The following is a 20,966-nucleotide window of genomic DNA, read 5'->3' as shown; positions in this document are numbered from 1 at the left end:
GAGAGAGACTAAGAGACAAGGAAGCTGCAGTTTAAACAGGAACAAAATAAACACAGCATGAGAGCCAAAATAAAAGTTTCAAACAAAAAAGAATAAACACTTATTGCATATTAAATGCCTTTACCCTATTTTATAATAAAGATGGAAAAATATTACATTTCTGATAAATAAAACACATTTTAACAATTGGCTGATTGATCTTCTGTTGATTAGCATGACACCCCAGGAATTCGATTTTAAGTATACAATATATTCATGCAGTACTTGAGAATCTCGGTCCCAGTATTCCAACCCCTAATGAGCATCTAATGTGAAGGACACTAGACACAGGTAATACATTTTAAAGTGCACAAAACTAAAGAACTAAAACGTTTGGAAGTACATTTGACAGAGGGCCTTCATAATCACATGATAATTGCACAGTAGCTGCTGTGTATAAAATTGCCAAATGCAATTTGAATGTTAAGGTAGTTATTGTGTTCATCGTGTAGAGTGTGTCAGACGGATGAACAATCAGAAATAATCAGCACACAAGGGTCCCCTTTTTTTAAAAAAAGGACCCTCAAAATACAACCCTCTTTTTGTTCCATTCGCCCCAAAGACAGTTTCCATAAGAATCGCGTTATCTTATTTTTTGTGTATGTATGTGATTTACTGAGAAGGCCTTTAACCCTGTAAGCACCTGGACTGTATGAACTGGGGTCACTGAGGTTGTAACCCTCCAAACACATCCATTATCTTGACAGGTTTCTGCAAGCAAGGCTATTCTTGTGGTATTCTGTAAATCGTCAGTTTCCTAGTATTTGCTTTTTAATAGGTTTTAGAATGCTTGACATGGAAGAGCTTTGTATGCTCTACATCAGGAACAAGCATTTAACTGATTGGAGAGAATTACATGAACAATCACAACTGTACTGCTTCAGCTGAAATGGTTCATATCGGAACAAATAGTTTTCAGTAGAGGAAGGTTGCAGAAGGCCTTTATTCTGAAAAATATTATGCAGTATTGTATTTACTTCTTCAGTATATCAATTTCCTGAAGTCACTAAATCTGTGATATATGACATATAAAATTCAATGGACCATAATAGTTTTTGTTCAGATTCTAGGATAACAAATCTAAAGGTATAACTTTAATAGGAATTAATGCACAGAGCAGACATCCAAGAATGACATACAGGAATAACAACCTTACATGTTTCAATAAGAGTTTTTCTAATCTGGATGAAAGTTCAAAGGGTGGGCTACAAATGACTCAATGTGCCAGATATTTAGTGCAGTTTAATACATTTTTCCAAGAACACAGCCCCACCAACTGTTCATTTGGAGACATGTAGCATAATGTGCCCTAAATATGATGAGAAAATTGCTTATCACTGCAGTTTATGTACAGAAATTTAAGTTTGGCTAGTTGGGCATGGATTTATTTCAATAGGTGGCACTGTGGTATGCTTCTTACAGAGTTAAACCTTAATTTAAACTCATGAAAGAGGGAGAGAGGTTATAAACATAACTAAATACAGTACCATTAGAATTATTACTTGTTTTAAAAGTGACAGAAAACATTTTAATTAACAGAATTTAAAGTACTTATCCTTGGTACTGCAGTGTATTTTAAGTTCACTCTCTTGTTTAGGTTTACCACTACTGAACTTTTATTTCCAAATAGTATAGCATTAAGCCTGTTGTTGTAGGACTTGTCTTAGGTTTCAGTGAAATTACACCCCAAAAAGTAGCTGTGTAAGGCTTTATAATTGCAGGTTTCAGTACAACACAATGCTGCTTCAAAACTGGAGAGAAATAAAGGAACCTCCCTACAGTAAAGTACTGTACAGTGTGCAAAGACTGCTCAGAGTAAAAGACCTACCACAGCACAGGCCAGCCACTGCAGCTCAGAGAGGCAGACCTCCTACATAGTATGGAGTGCCATTTGTGCCAAAACTATTCATCAATTCATTCGTCAGTTCAGCAATTAATTTGTCAATTCATCAATTCATTCATCAATTTGTGCATAAATCCATAATTCATTGTCAATTCATCCATCAATTCAGAAATTAATTTGGCAATTCATCCATCAATTCATCAATTAATTAATCAATTCGTGCATAAATTCATAGATTGATTGTTAATTTGTCCATCGGCAATTCGGGCAATCAAGTCATCAATTAATTTGGCAATTCATCAATTAATTAATCTCCTGCCTCGACTTCCTTTGCCCCCTCACCTCCCTCCCTGCCCCAGCTCTGGCTCTCCTCCGTGCTCCACTCAGCTCATACCGAACTGCACTTTGCTGAAAAGAAATGGAAGAAAACCAATCTCCCTGCTGCTTTGGATCTCTATCACTCGCTCCTCACTTCCCTCTACACTCACCTCTGCCAAACGCTCCTACTTCCACTATATCATTCAGTCTTCTACTAACAATCCCCATAAACTTTTCTCTACTTTCTCCTCCATCCTTAGCCGCACCCCTTCCACCTTCCTCTTTCTCCGCTGATGACTTTGCCTCCTTTGCCTCCAAAATCAGACATCCGCAAACTATTCCTTACCTCCTTCCCACCCACCCCCTGCCCTCTGCTCACTCACTCCCCATCACCCTCTGCAACCCCTACTAATCTACCCTCCTTCTTGCCCCTCTCTGATCTTTGCTCCCTGATCCAGAGTCATAAACCCACCACGTGTGCTCAAGACCCTCTCCCCACTCACCTTTTCCAGGCTGCTGCCCCTGGTTTACTCCCTTTCATTTCATCTCTTCTCTTCTCAACACCCCTCTGCTCTCTGGCCGTTTCCCCTTTGCCTTCAAACAGGCCTGCATCACCCCACATCTTAAAAAAACCCTCCCTTGATCCCTCATCCCTCTAAAACTACCGTCCTGTCTCCCTTCTCCCTTTTCTCTCTAAAACCTTTTCATCGCCAGCTCTCTGCTCGACCCCCTCCACTGCGGTTTTCGCCCGGCACACACCACTAAAACTGCTATTCTCTCCGTCATTAACTCTTTACTCTCTGCCTGTGCCACCTCCCTCTCCTCTGTCCTAATTCTCCTCGACCTCTCTGCTGCCTTTAACACAGTCAACCACTCTATTTTCCTGTCCGTCCGCTCCAGCTCATCCAAAGCTCTGCTGCCCGCCTTGTCTTTTTCCTTCCTCGTTTCTCCCACGCTACACTGCTGCTCCGCTCCCTCCAGTGGCTCCCTATCGTCACTTGCATCCAATTCAAAACTCTTGTACTCGCCTATCGCTGTCTTGACCTTTCTGCTCCCTCTTATCTCCAGACTATTATTTCTCCCTACACCCCCTCTTGCTCCCTCTGCTCCTCTGCCACTGGCAGATTAGCTGTATCCCCCCTCTGCTCCCCTGCGTCCAGATCCCGCTCCTTCTCCACCCTTGCCCCCCAGTGGTGGAACAACCTACCCACAGATACCAGGACTGCTTGGTCCCTGACCACCTTCTGGCGCCTCCCCAAGACACACCTGTTCAGACAGCATCTGTGAACCTCACAACTCTCGGCTATACTGGACTACAGTCAGCACTCACATATCCGACCCCATAAAATTTTGACTTCAGTAACGGTTAAACGTGTGTGGTGCATGTCTGATTATTTAATTTTGGCCTGTTCCAACCCTTGTCCATTTTTCAGGGAACTCAAAGATACAATATCAAAAATACATATCTGAAAGGACTGTGTTTTAAAATAAGAAGGCTTCCATTTAGATGTACTGTATTGGTTTTGTTGGTACAGTACTATATTTTCAACAGAAGAAGTATTTTAATTTAGAACAATTGGATTCTGAAAATATCACTTGCCAAATAAGACGATACGTGGACTGTAACACAGTACATACTTTTAAATCCTGTATATAGTGTAGCAGTATGTAAAATCCCCTGTTAACGACCCAACAGCAAAATTAAATCAAAATGTCACCCATGACCAGAACTGCGTACAACGTAAAAGGTAATGCAATTTAGCAAAAGATTTAAAACAGTATCCAAAGTCAGTATATAGTGCTCGATAAGGCCCTAATGTCACAGTTCACTTGCAAATGAAAATGCACAAAAGCAACTAAAGATCACAGAACAAAAAAAAAATAAAAAAATACATCACAGTATCTAAAACTGTTTAATGATTAACTGTTACATTACCATTGCTTGTCTCTTCGCTTTGGCTGCATTTTTCGTCAGGTGAAACTGGAGGAAGTGCTTTATAACTGCACAAAACAGACTGATTTGGCATGCAGAGAGAGAAAAAAGGGCTGTGACGGATATTCAAATAAATTGTAACACTGAAGAGATGGGCTTTGTATCAGAAAACTGGTGATGGAGTCGGCAATCGCGTGTGATGTGCAAGTGCATTAATTTGTTATATATATATATATATATATATATATATATATATATATATATACAGTATATATATATATAATATATATATATATATATATATATATATATATATATATATATATATATATATATAATGGGCATTGATTTTATTCTTAATAAAAGGGTGGTAAAAGGCAACTGACGTGCATCTGGGTAACAGATATCCAAGTGCTGATTGTATATGGCACCCAATTGTACCTGTACTTGAGTCATCTTGTACTTCCACTGAACTGCTCCATATTTTGCTGTATTCTACTACTGTTCTTAATTATAACTATTTTCTGTATCTTGTACTTGATTTTACTCTTAAAGGTATCTGTATTCACGTTTTTCGTAATTGCTCTTATTTGAAATCATTCTTATCCATCTATCGTACTTACTACTTAATGGAATTTACTCTTATAAGCAAATATTTTTACTATTAGTTTAACTGCTCAAATTTGATCTTAAATGTAATTATTTACTGTATTCTTTATTTAGCTCTTATTTGAATTTTATTTTCTACTGATTTTACTGTACTTTATAACTGCTCTTATCTGTAATGTCATATCTTGTAATGTGATACTTTGTACTGTGATATTTTGTAACAACTGTAAGTCGCCCTGGTAAGGGTGTCTGCTAAGAAATATGTAATAGTCACAGCAAACCCTTAAACTTCCATCTTTTTTCCGTATGCAGACAATGGTTGAGGAGTAGTGTGACCTGGACTTGGTGATCCAGCCTCGGTACAGCAGGTCCTGCAGGTATTCTGTCAACTTGTGGTGTAAAGGCTTGCGTACTGGTGTGTATGTCTTCTGTACCAGTGTTTTGTCATGGAGAGTGATGTGCATTTCTCAATTATATATCCCACATAGTTGTTATCTTGAGAGAAAGCATGGCGCGCCTCTCTCAGCATTTTCTTAGCCACTGCTTGCTGTGGTTTAAGTCGACAGGTGGATCCCAAGCATGTCCTTGTTTGTGCATATTCACGTTGGGCTGTTTGTCCCTGTGATTCCTCTTGACTCCTCCTGTCCTCACACATCTGTTGGGGTGACCCTTCCAATTCAATGTAGTCATTCTGGAGCTCCAAGGGATTGGGTGAACAGCTTTAACAGATGGCACGCCGACCCAAGGTGACGTTATGCTTGGAGGTGTTCACTACCCTTCCCTCACCTCCTCCGTAGGGTCAAACAGCATCACTTGATCTTCCTCCAGTGGTCCCATGTGTGCATGACTTTGGATGGTGGTGGCTTGCCCGGGCGGTAGCCTGAATTTCCCTTTTCCCACCCTGATGACACAACTACTAATGTGTATCCATCAAGTTCTTTCCATAGATGTTATCACTAGATTCTGTGATTTTTTTTTTATCTGTGATTCAGGGCTTCGGTATGTACCAAAGTAGAGATGTGCGAACCGGTTCCTGCTTTGGAACTGACGAACCGGATACAAATATCAAGGATCCGGTTCCAGCGAGTACTATTGTTTTTTTTAATAAAACTGATTATTAAAAAAAAAAAAAAAAAAAAAAAAAAAACACACACAACATAAAACCATAAAATGATCAAATACTTTAAATTTCTGTCAAAAATACATTTGAGAACTATAACTGACACATTCACACTTGAGTTTAGTTTTACTTTTTGCTCTGTGATTGTGGTCTTTCTAATGGTTTTTATGCTGACATAGAACTGTAGGACTAGTGCTTGTTTATATGTATGTAAGATGCCCCCATCTTTCGAATGGATGAATTGACAAATTCATTTATGAATTTGTGCACGAATTGATGAATAGTTTTGGCATGAATGGCGCTCCGTAACAAAGTTTAGCTTGCTGAAGAAAGACCACACAAGCAGATTTAGGGAAGCAAGTTCTGCAATTCAAAAGCATCATGGGTGTTACTTAACATACCATCCTACATGTAGTACAGTAACCAAGCGGTTGTAGTACTTTACTAAGAAGTGTGTACATTTCAAACAGACAGGTATGGTTTTAGAAGACCAGCTAGACAATATATTTGTGAAAAGACTGTTAGGCTCAATACGAGTCATTAATTTACCACTGATCTGGTTTCTATTTTGCTACTATTTTAGTAGTTTCCTGCTCCAAATTGTACCCGAATATCTGGTCCAATACTTGTTACTACTAGTTTTAAGAGATCTGATATATAAAAAAAAAAGGACAAACCTCTTAGACGGCAAACATTAAATAAGAGCCAGATTTACTACAATCTCCATATATTTAAAAGAAAATTTGAAATAAAACTATTACATCTACAACAGTACACTGTGTTCCATATAAACCCATTTGCATGCTACCTTATATGACAGTAGTTGCTATAGCGAATGGTTACAGTATTCAGAATTGTACAATGCATAAACATTAATGCATACTGCAAATACTTACCCATAAGCATATAAACCAATAAAAATGTAAACTTCTAAATACTATTTTCAGCAAAGTATGTGATAAATCAAAATACAATATATCTCTTGGATCCCTGGCTGCAGTGTTCCATTTATGCCAGTCTGAACTCTAAATACTGTTCTATTGGAGCCATTCATGTGTAGAATTGAAAATAGATGCAGTTTTATCTCCAAGGGAGAGTAAGCTGACTAAATGAAACTATAAAAAAACACTATGGCTTGCACTCCAATATGATGATTTTTTATTTTTTTTTAAAGAAATGTTGCAAAACACAAATTGAAGGATAAGGTTATTTAACGTTTTTGCAGAAATTAACACATCTTATTTTTTTTTAGAATGATTAGTTCTGCACTATGCTAGAACAAAACAGGTTCAAGTTATTATACAGTTGTGGCCGTGTAAGAATAGCTACAACATAAAATACCCAAAGAAGAATATCAGTGACTAAGAACCACATTAAAACAACCAGCCAGAAAGACACATCAATTAAAATAAGCAGCTTTATTTTTTAATCCATATTGTAAAACACTTCCATGAACCAAAACGTCTAATAATTAACATCTTCATAAATAATATTTTCACAGTTCTTTTCTTTAAAAAAAATACTTCATTTTTGTTATGTTTTAACAGCTATATTGTCTTTTTTTTAACAAGAAACATGTATATGGAAGAGGAAGACCACTTATCACTGGGATGTTACAGATCCGTGTTAGAAATCACTAAAAATATGCTAACATTTTCAATACAAGTATATATTTAAATAATACTTTAGTGTTCTAAGAGGACTTTTCTTCAAAAATAAAGGATTAATACAAATTATGTTAATGTCTTAAACATGTGTGAATGTCTTAGATGTTAATTTTGTTAGGTAATGGTTTTAACTTCCAGTCAGGCATCAGGCCAGCCCTTTTTTTCAGTATTAAACATTTCACACTAAAAACACATAAAAATGTCTCACAAATTAGAAATAATATTACAGTGCTACAGCATTAATGTATGGCCACTCCAAACCACACATTACATTACAGTATCAGTATTCCACAATACTGCCATGCAAATTTTAAAGCACTCTTTTTTAACACGTTGTGAAAGGATGAAGTTCTTGACAAAGAAAAAGCAAAAAGCTGTTTTCTTTTCTTTCAGGTTTAAAATGACAGAGTGAAGGTGCTTAATTAGTCCATCGATTGATCATTAAAGATTGAAGATAATATGGACGATTATTAATGGAAATAATTGAAAAAACAACAATGCTGAGTCACGGACGTTCCATTGGAATATGAAACCTTGCACTCAGCCTTGGTCCTACCTATCAGAAATGCTTATCAGTTTCTCTACTAAATAGCTCAGCATATATGGTCTAAATTGTATATTCCAATGTAAACAAAGTTCTCATTAGGTCCTGAAAATGCAGCAGTGCTCTTTTATGGAAGTGTGTTAAATAAATAGACAAAGGCTTTAGATGTCAGAAGTACACTTCACATTACATAAAAAATGTAAAGGAATAAAGTGAAAAATATAAATTTCAAAAAGTAATTTGAAGCAATGCTCACAGCACATTACTGACGGTATATTGCTATAATATAAAGGTCCCGTCACAAATGATCTAAGCAAAGCTTAGTGTACACATATTCATTAACTTGCACGTGATTGTACAAAGCCAGCTAAAGTTGCTAAATCATAAAACAACAAACAAAAAAACACAAGTCATGTATGACAAAAACTTCTCCAAAAGAGATTATAACTACATACAAGTTAAATAACAACAACAAGAAAAATAGTTTAAGGCTCTAGCTGGGTTTACCTCATGTACAGTCACGTAGGTATCTCTCTTTTCTACTTTCACCTGAAGAAGAGATCTTTGAGGTCTTGAAACTTGTGATTAATTATTGTTTAGTTGGTCTAATAAAAGGTATATTTCCTTCTCCTTGTCTAAGGACTTTCAATAAATCTTTCTTATATTTGCAACAAATATGTGGGTAGGAGGCAATGGACCTTAATTCTGCATAAAGATACATACTGTATTTAATTTACAATGGAAATTAAAAATGCAATCAAACAATTACCCATATACAGCAAATGGCAAATTAATGTTTCCTTTATTATTTTGTATGCATAATACTGAGGGTAAAAAAAGTTCCTACTTTAGTTTTCAAGTGTCCAACATATTTGTATGACTTACTGTTCACTCACAGTTTTACTTCGACAAATGTGGAATTCCCACTGTGCTAAGATAATGGAAACTGACTGTATCTGGTTTATGCACACAAAAAGGTCTGCAAAATGAACAAGCAGTTGTTGTACCATCCCTGAAGAGCTCCTCTGGATGCTGGTTTTAGGCTCAGATGAGCAGGAAACCAAGTACACACATATGTTCACGGCAGCAAATTAAGTCAGTCACTCCATTTTCGACATCTCATATTTGGTTGTCATTATTTCCTAGTTTGAACATAAAACAGTGGTTATTTCTACACTTACAAGCAGTTATACAATGAAACGCCTTCACATGAGACCACTCAAATGAGCTACACTTTTTGACATGACAGTCCTACTCATTCAAGTAACTTATGAAGCAATAGGAGGGACATCCAAAATGGAACTATCCTAAAGTAATATAGTTATAATTCCTAGTTTCTTCCAACACAGTTATCTGTACCACTCTTTTAAAATGCCATAGGCATAATACAATACACCTAGAACTAACCAGGAAAAATAGGTCCTGTCTCTAGTTATTTCCAGGAAAATGGTAGGGATCTGCTTTTTGTACATTTTTATGAACGTTTAAATGCTATACAGGTGTCAGCGTTTAAACGCTTAAACCCGATCTACATACACACGCTCTTTATATTACAATATTACATATTAGTTTTCAAGCAAAGAACCCCTAAATAAGCAAATAACATTTTAACAATCGCAAAGACTTAACTACAAAGTAAAAAACAAAAAAACAAAACAAAACAAAAAAATGTACACGCCAAAGTATATATTGAAATTAGGACTATGGCTTCTGACCAGTAAATTTATGGGCATTACATGGCCGTCCGCAGCCCCCCACCCCTCAAATCTGAATTTACAAAAATAAACCGTAATGGAGGTACATTTAGTATTGGTGTTCATCGGATTTTAGCTTAAGTCTGATTTGTTAATGTAAATGAGGCTTAGAAGAATTATTATGCAATACAAAACCATGTTACCCGACTACTTTTAAACACCTTGCCCCCCCCCACCCCCCAAAAAAATCAATAGAATCTAAAAAATCTAAAAAATAAACAAGACTAATGGGAATTTGGTCTTTTTAAAAGCATTTGTTTTATTACTTTTATCTTTGTAAATGTCTCTCTTTGTATTTGTACTGCAGTATTGAGATGTGCCTGTGCTGGCTTGTGGGCACAAAGTGAATAAACTAAACCATTTTTTTGTTTGCTTGTTTGTTTTGAATGATATAATATTCAAAAGAACAAAATAAAACCAATAATAATAATAATAATAATAATAATAATAATAATAATAATAATAATAATAATAATAATAATAATAATAATAATAATTAAAAAAAAAAAAAAAAAACAGCTAACTAATGTTACAGAATCCATCAAATGCACAGATTTCAATACATTGTTATTTTAAAAGCTACTTGGAGGCAATTGCCAAACCCCTTCCTTTTTTATAATATCTGCCCTTACTGTGGCACAACAGCAGTTGGATATGCGACAGACTCCTGTATGATGATAAATTACTAAAATGAATACATTTAAAAATATGCATTTAGTGAAATTTGTCACGTGACTGGTTACACGTCTATTATTCAACGTTTAACCACTTCTTTAGAGTTTATGTTTAAATGTTTAAAATTCCCATCCCTAGAAGATGGAAACATACTTTGGACACAGGCATTTAAAGAACATATCAAAATACCATCTGAAGCAATAAGCAATACAATTACCTCATCAGAATCCAAAAGTACTGGAAGCGCTCTGGAATTGAAGAAAAACAAATTTGGCATTACTTTAGTTTAAACATGGCACAACTCACTAAAGCAGTACTACTAGCCTTCTGGCCTTTATTGCTTAATACATTTCAAAGGCTATGGGGTCTATTTTATCTATCGAAATAGTGACAGAGCTACAGTCACCCTTCAACTCTTTATTAATCCAGCTGGTGTTAAAACACATTGAAGGGAGGCGATACTAACATGTGTTGCTGTTAAGATCATTAGATCCATTCAAACCCCAAATAAGGCTCACAGAGAAACAAGGAATGTCTCAAACTGCTACACAACTATAGTCAAATTAATCTCTGCACTAAAGCTTGGAAAGAAAGGGCATTTTATAATTACATGTCTGAGAGAGACGAAGGAATGTTTTCTTCAACCCATTTCAAATCCTCATCCTGAAAAAGCAAAACAAAAGCATTTTCCTTCTGAAAGAAACACGTTTGATTTACCTTCCATCATTTGCAACACAAAACTGCTGTTACATTAAAGAAACTTTCGAAATCTTTTACAATAGTTATGGCTTGTAAGTATTTACTCAAATTGGTACAGCAAAGAAATTCTTCTTGTCCTCCAACTATAACTGACTATGGCCAGAATTTTTTTTTGAATGTTCAAATCAAAGTTAAAAATCCATATCAAAACTTACTAGATTGCCAGTAGTAGGTTTCGAGGTCCCATTGGATTCTGTCTTAGATGATCTTAACTTTATGCCATCAGCTAAATATGAAAAAAAATATTTTGAATATATAACTGGTAGCTATCCAAGGCCCATTATAAAGTGACTATTAAAAAACGTTGCATTTACACACAAACACCACAATAGAAAAGGGTATGAAGCAATGAACATTTTGCTTCATGCCTTAAAATAAATGTACAAACTATTGTAATTGTACTTGGCCATTAGATAGGTACTGTTAGGTGAATATTTCAGTTACCCCAATAAACTTGTATTGTGATTATATTTAAATATCTAACTGTACTGTGGTGATATTTTGTGGATTTATCACATACATTACCAAAAGAGAATCAGTAGGTTAAAATATTAGCAGTTTCCATTTTTTACCCAAATTTTCTGATACCAAAAATTCTTCAACATCTTCATCGTCCGAGTCATCTATTAGAGGTGTGAAAGCATACCTGAGAGATGACAGAAATTGAAATAGGTTATAAAAATCCCAGTTCTCTGTTTAGACTATTAAAAACAGTGTATATAGTTTCAAATGAGACTGAAGTTGTAGTTCCCAACCTCTGATTATTTGCAGACGGCCTCCACAGAAACATAATGACCAGCAGAATAACAGAGAATAGAAATCTCCAGAAAGCATCCTCAACCCACAGCTCCATCCAGTCCTAGAGAAAATAAAATGTACAGCTGCTAAATCAAAATACCATAAACATCCCAACAACAGCCTTCAACCCCGTGAATAAACACCTGTTTCTTCTCTCCCAGTAATTTCTCACTTTGCCCTCTTCCCAACATGTACAATACTTACTGACTGGCACTCTGCTAATCGGAACTTCTTTGTTGTCCATATCATAAATATTATGGAAGCTAGAATTAGAAACAATCTATGAGATTCAAAAGGAAGATAAATAATCATTTAAGTATTTGTAAAAAAAAAAAAAAAAAAATTATATATATTATACTCACCGATTATTGCAAATATTAAAGTATTTGTAAAGTGCCTGTAAAGTGATAACTTCACTGGGTTTCTCCTTAATTTTAGTGTCTTAATTGTTTGTGCCAGACTGACAAAAATGTAGAAATCATTAAGGAAAAATGATTATGGACATTTAAAAAAAAGATAATACAGAAAGTCACACCATCAAAATAATCTACTGAAATTTGATGTAAACTACACTTACCATTACATGAAAGTTGTGCTCTCTATGTCCACTACTCATAAATATTGTTATTGTACTCATTTGCTTACACATACATATATTTAAGCAAGCAAGGCAAGTGAAATAATAATAAATATCATTATTAGTTAAATTCTTTAAAGTAGTAAGGACCAATTAGGCAAATAAAAAGGTGTAAACAAAACAACAGAGCTTTCATTAGACTAATTTGTACTACAAGTACAAGACCATTAAGTGATTAATGTGAGCGTTGAGAAAAAACAAGCAAAAACCAAAAAAAAGTAAAAAGGATATCCACCAGCATAAGCCAGAGTCAAGCAAAGCCAATGGAATACTAGCCAGAAGTGCAAGATCAGAGTATTTTGCCTGGGAAAGAAATGTGAAAGTAGTTTGATCACTCCAAGCAAAATTATCACTTTTGTAAGAGAAACTGCTGAGGGCAGATTAATAACTGACTACAGTTTAAAAAAAAAAAAGAAAATTAACAAAATATATAAAATATATGCTGGACCATATGGAGTGATATACAGGAGTGATCAAAACATATCTCATAAGGCTAAAGGTACTTTAATTACATTTATTTTAGGTCTATTATCCGATGTTCCTGGAGGAAATATATTTTTGAAAAGGATATGAACCACAAAAAGGAAGAATCAAGTACTGCTAACAGCATCTCTGATATTAGAGTAGCAACATTTATATAACCCTTGAGTTGGGATTAACAAGAAAAAAATAAATAAAAACACCCTTACGTATTCTTTTTTTTCTAAATATCTTTAAATTTAATTTGATTATTTTTTTTTTTCTATTTTATCTGCAGTTTAGGTAATAGTATTAAAGTGTTTACAATCATTTTAAGAGGCAGTTGATGGAGACTAATGTTGTTAAAGTTGATCTGAATGCCACTTAAACACTGCCTGACAAACACTATGGGCCTGATTTTCAAAGAGGCATGTCAAAATATACTCATGTTAAGTATATTTCTTCAGTAGGTTCTGTAATGATCATGTACTGTAAACTAAAATTATAAACAAATTATACAGGAAGGAGAACTCATTCTACCCCAGTTATTCTCAAAATGCCTTCTATAGCTGCAAACAGAAAATAGAGGACTCCCAATCCAACAACTCTGTGCATGACTGTACCCAAACGAGGCCTGTTGGAGAAAAACATGTATGTTTTATTATGACCTCTGGAACTGCTTAGCATTGTGATTGAAATAGTGGAGCTAGTATGACAACAAAATTATATATACTGTATATGTATACACACACACACACACACACGTTTGTTTATAGTGTTTATGAGGACTTTGCATTGACTATATTTTTTATTTACTATTCCTAACTCCAGTCAAACAAAACTCCACACAGGGTGAAAGTCAACAACCAACTAAATATTTGGGCACTTTTAGTTTGTTTTAAAAAACAATAATGACTGTTTAATATCTGTTTAAACACTACAAAGACTTGGCCTGTGTCTTCATAAGGTAGGTTTTGTCAGACTTTCCTTCCTTGTGGAGACTTTTTTGACCCAGCAAGCACTATAAACCTGCCCCCACACACACACACACACACATACAGACACAGATTTGACTTCCACATACTGCACTGTACATGCAGACTTTCATAACTAAGGCAAAATGACAAACTATTATAGAAAAGTCATGATACAAACGTTTTATTTTGTAATGGCTATGTAAACACGCATATTATATATAATCTATTTATAAATATGGGGGAGGGTCAATAATTAAGCATTCTATTTCAATTAAATGTCTACGGTTAAAAATTTAGAAAGTATAGAGTTAGCTCTGTACTTACTTGACTATTCCATATCCCAAACTGACAATGATCACTAGCAGTCGTGCTAACGTCCTTTTCAGTGCGGAAATAAGTTCGCCGAAGATCAACAATCCTTCAGCTGCAAAAATATGTACAATCTGAAATAAATGGTTTGTTGAAGACAGACCAGTACATTTAAATTCACAATAAAAAAGTTAACTTACAGGCTGATCCTATGATGTTGGTATTCTGGTATTCTGCACAGAACACTGCTTTCTCCAACATTCCCAGGAATATGACACCAGCGATCCAGAACTGGATTCTCAGCAGGTCTTTCCAGTAGCATGCTGACCACAGAAACCAAAGCATTCCATAGAGGATGTACACAATGCACATAACCATATAAAACTGCAATTGAACAATATGTTAACACAATGGCAATTTCTACAAAAGTAACATAATAGTAACAATTCTAACTAAAATGTTACATGACTGTATATTTAATATGATACCGTATATGCATTTCATATTTCCTACTTCCAGCACATGTTTAAAGGTATGGGAAAAAATGCATCAACAAAACACAACATCAAACTCCAATTTACAGTTTTGTATGACATTTTTTGGAAGTGATGATAACTTGTTGGTCGGCAGTTCGCAGTGGTCGTTTTAATAATTCCACTATCTAATTTCACAGAGTGCGCTGCAATGTCTACATTTTCTAGCAGAGGGGTATAAGGATTCAATAACGCCACCAGAAACATATACGGAAAAAAAAACATAAAGCAACCCAAAAAAACCATTACAATCCTTACAATCATGAGAGGCCATTCGGTCACAGAGATATAGCCATGAGAGTCTTTCATAACAACACGCGCTAGGAAGGAAAACAAACATTTTTAAACAGAAAACAAAAGACACAATTAGACCATTTTAAAGACACAATATAGAAACATATTAGAATTTGTAATGTAAGTTATAAACTTATGTACTATTTCAAAGCTCAGTTGACATTTTAAAATTAACAAAAATGTAATAAAAAAAAAAATCGAGCAGCTGCTGGACATGCAATATGAAATCATGCTGTTAACAAACATAAATAACACATACCTGTCAAATTCCAATAAGCTTTCTCATTATGTGTTTTAACAGAAACGACTAATAGATATGGCCCATCTCTCCAAGTCTTAGCTATAACATCCTGCTAAAACGAAAAGTTAAAATTAGTTAAACATAAATACATATTTAAATAGTGCTGAATAAACATTAAACAAAAAAGACAATGTAGCATCTCACCATACTGAAACACAACTTACAAACCGATGCTTATGCACCAAATGTGTTTTACAGTTAAATCTTAATAAAAAATGCTGAAAATTGTACCGGAATAAAAGTTTGAGTTTCCTTGTCATCTCCTCTCTTCCCCAATGAATTTGTATTCTAAAAATAACAAAAACCAGCAAATATGTAACAGGATTATTTACAAGTAAAACTAATAAATCATTTTCTAACATACAGAAGTTACAACTTCCAAAAAAAAAAGTTGGCTTACTAGTTTCTTAATATTTATTTATTTTACCATATTCATATTTTATGATTGAAGTTGGATGAAAAACTGCATATGAACCACAGCACTGCAAAGTAGGCCTTTTATATAACTCTTAGTCACATGTACTGCTTTTTTATCATTAAAAGTACTGGTTTTGTATCTGCTTCTCTGAACCATTTATGGCTGATATTAAGCTTTACCATAAAACATTGTACATTGCTAAAGTCAACTCCTGTTGGGTTTTATTATTTGATACTAATGAGGTTATTCAAATTTTGATACTAACTGTTATTCAAATATTTTAAATCACACTATTAATTTTAAAGAACAAATCTTTAAAAATCTTTGTTTCTTTAAATAGGAAATACAAGCTTTGGTTTATGTCGCATCCCTAACTATTATCTCAGTGGTACAATATAGTAACTGGTGTTTCCTTGTCCACCTTTGGTAATTTATTCAAATATACCAATACGCCAACAGAGCTTTGGGTGTTCTTAGCATCTTGCATTTGAGGTTCTTTTTTCTATATGAATTTCAGAGAGTAGTAATGTGATCATATTTATTAAATTAAATAAAAAAACTAAGCACTATTAATCTCCTAAAGATTTTGCCTTTTTAATTGTTCTACCATGCACTTTTAACCTCCTCTCTCCTCTGACCCTACCCACGGAAAAAAATAGTTGCCTGTTAATAATCCCTGTACTCTTAGTGGCTCTTCTATTACAAAATCAACAAGTGGCAGCTTTAAGTGCTTGGTCCCTCTTAACATGATTTGATCCTTACAAATGAACCTCTGGGAAGGTTCATGTATTATTTTACCTCTTCCATGCTTGCTGAAGAAGGCAATACTGAACGAGGCAAGGAATTACTCATCTGAAACACAGACAACATAGAATAAGCAAAAACATTTCAATAGCATGTACTAAAAATGTTATGTCACGTTTTAAAACTTTTTCTCCAATAACCTGCTAGGTCTCTCTGCCACTTCACTGTCTAACGATACCGTTTTTCAAACTGAAAATGAAGGCATTTGATAAACAAAATCTATAAAATGGCAGGTCATTTGAGGGGAGGATAGGAACTTGTGGGAATTAACCAGATGACATTAATTTAATCCAAATAAATATTGCTAGCATGAACATTTTTTGTAATGTCTTTATTAGTAACCAACTGCACCATATACCTGCATCTAATTCATCATACTTACGTTTAATGTTGGAAAGGTATGAAGGTCTTTATGGCAAATAATATTTTCATACGTGTGCTCAATGTACTCTCCTCGACCTAAAGGGGCTGGGTCAAGACTTTCTCCCTGACTAGAGAATGTTTTTTCATACATCTCCTGTACAAAAATAAAAAATGCTCTGAATTTCATCAAACTATGAAACTTGACAGGTTATGGTTTACTCAATAACCTACTTTAAATATAACAATTGTAATTATGCTGACTGTAGTGCATTACATTATTCAGTCCGTTTCAATCTTTAATCAATGGACACACTCTTATACAACCCATAGCCTCTATCTGAAAATTGCAGGGAATGACTATGGCACCTTTTATAAGCATAAAATAAATATATTTAAAAAAAAAAAGACTTCAGGTTAGAGCGGGGATGGAAATAAGACTCCTATTTCATAGCAGTTTCGTCCATCTCAGGTTTTAATATATGCTAGATTAGCCCCCAATGTATAGTATTGGGCTCATAGTAAAACCAAGAATGGGTCAAACTGCTTTGCAATGGGAATCTATTTTCATGCCTGTAGTACAGGGGTGTCCAATTCTGGTCCTGGAGAGCCGGTGTCCTCCTGATTTTTGTTCCAATTGGGTCAATTAAGCTTCTGATAAGCACTTAATTTGTACAATTAAGTAATTTAGGGTACAGTTGGAACAAAACCCAGGAGGGCCACCGGCCCTCCAGGACCAGGATTGGTGTAATAAATGTATTCATATTCACTACACTATACAGCTGGGTAGATCTAAAGCGGCTTCATCCAGTTCTCAGATAGATGAAAAAAGAAAACAAAAAGATTTACTTACATCAATGTTGTTAAATTCGTTATGACAGGGGTAGTATTTTAGATACCACTTGATGGTCAATGTCACTAGCTCTGGACAGCTGAATGATTGAACTGAAAATAAAACAAGTATGTTTTAAGAATTAAAGTGGCAGATTTATACTTCTAGATTTTAATGTGTAATTAACCTGGTAATGTTCTCTTTAAATTGTACTTACTTTTAAGAAAGATATCTGTGTTGATGAACATGGCTTTTCTCAGTATCAGTGGTCTTGAGGTCTGAAAAACACCAGTCTACACTAAACAGGTATGTAATGTAAAAAAAACAAAACAGTACAGGTATTCTGGTATTACTCAGTTAGCCAGCATAAATACTATAAATCATTGAGTTTTGGGGGTTTCTGACAGAAAATGATATGAACGGAAGGACTCAGTGCCTTCTTTTCTACGGTTTATTTTATGCAATCTGCTATAATACTGGTAAAACAATAATAATGCAAGACCTAAATGGCACCATGTGACTTCATATCTGAAGCCTGTATATCTGTTTCCACAATTTACTACTGGATATGTTACCTCTGTATCACCCAAGTAGAAAAAGAGTATCCTTGCTTGAATTATTTACTAGACCTGAGCTTTGGTGAAATAATCCGATCATGCCATGAATGTTTTTGTAATGCACATTTAAGTTCAATCTGACTGTACATTTCTTGCTCCACATCACCTAACATTGTTGCTTCTGGCTGCAGATAAAGTTATAACAATTTTACTTCCATTTTTGATCAGGAAAATAACATTGAAATATGACAAAACCGGTATGCATCAACTCAGAATGCTTAGTTGGACAAAAAAAAAAAAATCGTCATAGTATAAAAAAATAATAATCACAATGCTCTCTCTGGTGATATTTTGTGCATTGTATGATGCTAAATGTGTAACAGTCATGAATCGGAATTTTGAAGAAAAAATAAATAGTATGTCGAGTTGAAAATTAATAAATGTGGCTTCTGTTCTGTTCGTGCTACTCTAAGCATGACTTTGTTCTTATTTCCGTAGTTGTTCATATTTAGATAAGGCAGGGTAAGATATTGTACTGGTCTCGTGTGTGTTTACTTTTAGAAAAGCCCTAGTTTGCATTAGCAAAATCGTAATGTTAAAAAGCAACCGAGTCACTTTAGCAATGTTAAAAAGCAAGGCAGTCATTCTAACTATATTACAATAATAAAGCCAATCAACAAACAGGTATTTAACCTTGGGAATAGGGAATAGTTTAATTTATGATAAACAGAACTATTGGTAATTGTAGATGACACACTACAGGCCGGACTGTATTCCCCTGCTATTAAGTGTGACGCTAGGCCTGTCTGGAGGACTCCACCAGCGCAGCAGGGTATTTTAGACGGCGGCCGAGAAGAGTCCCTCAGACCGCACAGCTACCTCTTCACTCCCTTCCAGGGGGCCCTCGCAACCAGACAAACCCACCCAACACACTTACATTGACGACTGTGAATGTCCACTGACCCGGTTCTGGAGCCGTTTCCACTCCGGGACAAATATTTGAGCAAAGCGTCCATAACAGTAAAAGCCAATGCAACACAGCAGCCATGTTTACAATCCAACAGCGCCACAAACGCCAGCTCACCTGTCCAAGCGATGTCACCTGCTCACCTGCAATATGGGATGATGCTAGCGTCAGTCTACTGCAAACATACTGAGGCTGTGTATGTAAATAAAAGTCAACTAGAGTACTGGAATCGGTAGTTAAAGACACAATGACAGGAAAATACAGCGGCATTAAAAAGTGTCCAACGCAGTAGTTCATAGCATTAAGACGTGCATTTGAGTGGATCAGTTCTAAAAAAGTGATTATTTTCTAAAACAAGTCATTGTTACTGATTACTAACTTATTACTTGTATATTTTTTTTCCCAATAATCATAATAATAAAAAGTAAGACAAACAACAGTTTTAACCCTAAATCATATACAGATACAGGTGCGTTTTCTTCTGTTTCTTGAAATGAGAAAACAAAACACAAATAGTTTGTCATTGCCCCTCACTGTTCTATTGGTTTGTTTAGGTCCTCCAAAACAACATAGAAAGAGTAGTGAAAAGATAATGCAAGGAAGCCACCACCCTGCTTGTTTTTTTCATATAAAACTCATAACACTGTAATATTGGTCAGATTGTCTCAGGTAACTGTGGAGAAAATATAAAACACCATCTTGCAACCAAAAACGGTTAAGTGCATATATATCTTCTTGTTTAAGCATGGCACTGGTCTCGAGATATAGCCATTAAGTGGTCACACTACAAATTACTAAAAATGCACAGATTTAAGTATCTAGCTAACTTTACACCATAAACGATGTCACATTTTAATCATTTCAACTTGGTTAAAAGTTATTAGTTTTTAATAGGGAGTTAATTCTTAAACTTTCAGTGCACTGTGGTAAAACACTGAACAGCTGTCTAAATCATTGCAGAATTCGTCCAGCAGGTGGCACAATTGTTGTTCAAATGTGGCTGGTTCTTACTAATAAAGACAATTTAGCTGGTTACATAAGTTTGTGGCTGGCAACTAGAACTCAATAGCAGGTCCTAGGGGAAAAAAACAAACAAGCTATAATTGCAATAGGAACAATTGTGAGTAGCTGCACCCTCTCGCACTGTTTATACAGATCACATGACGTCACATGACCAGATACATGTGTATATTGCAGACTATAATCAATACATATAACTTTTACATAAATAAGCAATTAAGCAAACATCAATTAAGAGTAATGACTCTGATCTAAAAAATAAAAAATAAAAACACAAGGTTAAAACGGTAATATTGCACTAAATTAATACAGAAGTTGGCTCTATCACAGAAGGATGGTAAAAATTTTTTTAAAAAAAACAGCAGATGATTTTAAAAGATAGATCAATTCAACCAAATCTGCAGCATTCAATACAAATAACTGGTTGTAAAACAAAAAG

At 34.9% G+C, this 20,966-nt stretch overlaps 1 protein-coding gene across 6 annotated transcripts; it reads right to left on the bottom strand.

Moving 5' to 3' along the window:
• Positions 1-7,263: 7,263 nt before the first annotated feature.
• Positions 7,264-20,277, bottom strand: LOC117403367 (transmembrane protein 87A-like). 6 transcript variants are annotated; one of them, XM_059023799.1, is made up of 21 exons: positions 20,042-20,277; positions 19,478-19,650; positions 18,201-18,261; positions 18,005-18,096; positions 17,174-17,308; positions 16,786-16,839; positions 15,801-15,857; positions 15,528-15,621; positions 15,233-15,294; positions 14,642-14,825; positions 14,457-14,556; positions 13,696-13,789; positions 12,928-12,999; positions 12,422-12,530; positions 12,264-12,322; positions 12,017-12,120; positions 11,834-11,907; positions 11,417-11,487; positions 11,113-11,165; positions 10,720-10,750; positions 7,264-9,215 (listed from the first exon to the last, which is right to left on the bottom strand). In XM_059023799.1, exons 2-21 carry the CDS (start codon positions 19,586-19,588, stop codon positions 9,174-9,176), a joined length of 1,659 nt encoding a protein of 552 aa, XP_058879782.1. In that variant the 5' UTR covers positions 19,589-19,650; positions 20,042-20,277; the 3' UTR covers positions 7,264-9,173. The 6 variants fall into 6 exon arrangements, with proteins under 6 accessions (XP_058879782.1, XP_058879779.1, XP_033861354.3 ...); XM_059023796.1 differs by lacking the exons at positions 12,928-12,999; positions 20,042-20,277 and adding an exon at positions 13,269-13,339 and having other exon boundaries at positions 12,422-12,531; positions 19,478-20,005; XM_034005463.3 differs by lacking the exon at positions 20,042-20,277 and having other exon boundaries at positions 19,625-20,005.
• Positions 20,278-20,966: the final 689 nt, after the last annotated feature.

Source organism: Acipenser ruthenus, chromosome 5 (assembly GCF_902713425.1).
Source record: "Acipenser ruthenus chromosome 5, fAciRut3.2 maternal haplotype, whole genome shotgun sequence".
Classification (NCBI taxonomy): domain Eukaryota; kingdom Metazoa; phylum Chordata; class Actinopteri; order Acipenseriformes; family Acipenseridae; genus Acipenser; species Acipenser ruthenus.
The sequence above is the reverse complement of the archived record's forward strand: the minus strand, read 5'-3'. Positions and strand labels throughout refer to the sequence as shown.

What these genes read in the sequence shown, in the direction of transcription:
- LOC117403367 (XM_059023796.1), bottom strand. Translation starts at nt 19,804, where the DNA reads ATGAACTACTGCGTTGGACACTTTTTAATGCCGCTGTATTTTCCTGTC. An exon ending in CAACATCATAGGATCAGCCT is followed by an intron (nt 14,557 to 14,641) that starts GTAAGTTAACTT and finishes ATATTTTTGCAG; the next exon opens with CTGAAGGATTGTTGATCTTC. An exon ending in GATTCTTCCTTTTTGTGGTT is followed by an intron (nt 12,532 to 13,268) that starts CATATCCTTTTC and finishes TAATGATTTCTA; the next exon opens with CATTTTTGTCAGTCTGGCAC.